This window comes from Erpetoichthys calabaricus, chromosome 4 (genome assembly GCF_900747795.2).
Source record: "Erpetoichthys calabaricus chromosome 4, fErpCal1.3, whole genome shotgun sequence".
Classification (NCBI taxonomy): Eukaryota; Metazoa; Chordata; class Cladistia; order Polypteriformes; family Polypteridae; genus Erpetoichthys; species Erpetoichthys calabaricus.
The window spans coordinates 37,633,973-37,636,884 of record NC_041397.2 but is presented as its reverse complement, the minus strand read 5'-3'; the positions used below and the strand labels follow the sequence as shown (position 1 = coordinate 37,636,884).

The window sequence follows — 2,912 nt, the reverse complement described above, 5'->3', positions numbered from 1 at the left end:
TGTTACAAGGTCAAGCAGATGGGTTGGCCTGCTGGAGTTTACTGCCCCCTGTGAAGTCTGAAAGGAAGAAGCCCATGACTGGGAAATATGAAGAGAGCAAAGAATGAGTGTCACAGTCAAGGAAGGGGAAGAAGACCTACTTGGGCTCATTCTGGGGCATATGGACAAATTAATGTGATGATCTGACAGATCTAAGACATATACTTTCTCTGGTAATATCATTAAAGTAGTTGAAACAAATGTTTTAAAATATAAACATTTACTGTAGGCAGTATACTGGACAGTTGTTGGCATTACTGTCTTTCAGGCCCCTCTGTCTGCATGTGTTTAGCCTACTCTCCAAAGGCATACAGTTCTGATTATTTAGATACTCTAAACTGGCCCAGAGTTTGTGATAGGAAGAGGCTAATGATTAGTATAACATATTGTATATTGAAAGCACACATCAGGTGGTTGTGATTTCAAACAGTTCACTTGTAAAACCATAAATATACATGATACACATAAAAATACATATTACGCATATTTGTGAAGTACAAATGAAAGGAAACACAGCAACGTATTTCAACATGCTGCTTAAAATATTTAAGAAGAAATAACAAAAGGCCTTGCTTAAGTTTTAATTTAATGTTCACCCTGGAAAAGTTCCTTATATAGTATGTTAAACTGGAAGGAATGTTAATTTTTCCAGCATCAGGTGAATCTTTACCAAAGAGAGCTGCTTGAAAAAAGAAAGCATACAAAACAGACATAAAACTTTAATTCCATTATGTGAATAATGTGAATAGATAATACACAGTCTTTTAAGAAAAAAATGTTAGGTACTTTAACAGAAAAGAACCCACATGTCAGCTATTCAAGACATCGTTAACAAGAGTCTAATGGATAAAAAAGTAGATATAGTCCACTCATGATGTGTGTTAAATCTGTGTTTTGTTAAACTTACTTTAGTATAACAGTACTGAGACATTTTTGGCTAACTTTATTAGCTCTAAGAGTAAATAAAAATATTCCACTAAAATTTAGGTTAGAGATACCATAATAAACATGTGAAATGTACAAGAGAAGTTAAATGTATCTAAATGAAATGGTCAAGTTTAGATGGATATTCAGTATGTAAGATCAGATTAAAGCATATAGCACTTAATTTTCTAATGCAATGCTTATATGTCTGTATATTAATAATTAATGAAAAAACTATGTGAATAAAATTAGGCACATGGAACAATTCATAAGGGTACACTCATTCTAACATTCAGTGCACTAAATTAAAACTTAGGTTTTCGTTTCATTTCCTATGTTTTAGTTCACAAATTGAGATCTCTTAATTAAGAAGCTGTGCTAGAAAGATCAAATGAAAGGTAGATTAATTAGCTATTTTTCTCTTAAAGATCTTTTTAATCTCCACCATGATTTCTTCTGTTTTTAATGTATAAATAACGGGGTTTAATAAAGGAGGCAGAGTGGCAGCTAAAGAAGTATTGAAAATCCGAGTATTGGTGTCTACTGATAATCTTATCCAAGATGTAAGGTAAATTGCTAATAAAGGAATGTAAAATATAGCCACTAAAGATAAGTGTGTTGTACAGGTTTTAAATGCTTTTTTTCTGCCCTCTGTTGATGCTATCTTTAATAATGCTGAAACAATGCATATATAAGATATTACAATGAAAGCCAAGGGAACACAGAAAAATGTAACAATACCAAAGTATGCAGCCATCCAGTTTGGTGTAAAGTCATTACATGCCAAGTTGAACACAGGTCCGTGATCACAATAATAACTGTTAATAACAGTAGATCTGCAGAATGACAAGCGTGTAATTAAATAAACTGTGACAACATCCACCATAAGAGGGATGCACGCAGAAATGAGTATAATCCTAATCATTCTAGTATTTGTATTGATTGTGACACTTTGTAAAGGAAAACAAATCGATATAAGTCTGTCATATGCTAAAATAGTAATTGAAAATGATTCCATTGCGGAGAAAAAAAGAACAAAAAACATCTGAGTCAAACAGGTCTCATATAAGACAAATTTTGAACCAAACAGAAATGCATCTACTGATTTTGGAATGATAGTTGTACTATAACTTACATCTATTACTGAGAGTGTGAATATAGCAATGTATTTTGGAGTGTGCAGACTCTCCACATACATTATAATTACCATGAGAAAAAAATTGCAAAAGAGTGTTGCAAGATAAATAATACTCAGGAACAGAAAGTAATATTGCGAATAAGGTAGCGACTGAAAGCCGCCAATGTAAAAGCCCAATGGCCTGACAAAGGTAGAATTCATCCTTGCTGTCTCCTCTTTCCAGTTTGCAGCAATTTTCTTTTCACATTTTCTCCTTGAGCTGTAAAATAAAAAAAAAAACATTATGATTAGTGCTAAATATGAATGGTGAACATAGTAAAAAATTAAAGTAAAAAATCCACACATACAATATTTGTACCTATCTTACTGTTTTATAAGAAAAACTGACTTAAATCGACCCATCAGATTCAATTTGAACACTCACGTTCTTGTTATCAAGTCAGTGTCAACGTCTGAAAGGAAAAATGATGAAAAATACCACATAAATATTTTTTATAGATCTTATACCTAAATAATTACATCTAACTAAGATTCTGGGGAATAAGATTCTAGGGAATAAATTAAATTGGTTTGTTTTCCCTAGAGATGTAATTAACATCGGATAGTTATGTACAAACTTTATTATATTACATCACGTGGGCATTAAAGTGAACAAGAAACAAATAAGTTCCTTTGCCATTTTCAAATAAAGCTCAACAACAACATTTATTTATATAGCACATTTTCATACAAACAATGTAGCTCAAAGTGCTTTACATGATGAAGAAGAGAAAAATAAAAGACAAAGTAAGAATTAAAATAAGACAACATT

The 2,912-nt window shown here is 31.8% G+C and overlaps 1 protein-coding gene across 1 annotated transcript; it reads right to left on the bottom strand.

The window, feature by feature from the left end:
• Positions 1-1,248: 1,248 nt before the first annotated feature.
• LOC114650993 (olfactory receptor 1571-like) lies at positions 1,249-2,302 on the bottom strand. Its single transcript, XM_028800948.2, has one exon. The coding sequence runs from the start codon at positions 2,300-2,302 to the stop codon at positions 1,367-1,369; it is 936 nt and encodes a 311-aa protein (XP_028656781.1). The 3' UTR covers positions 1,249-1,366.
• Positions 2,303-2,912: the final 610 nt, after the last annotated feature.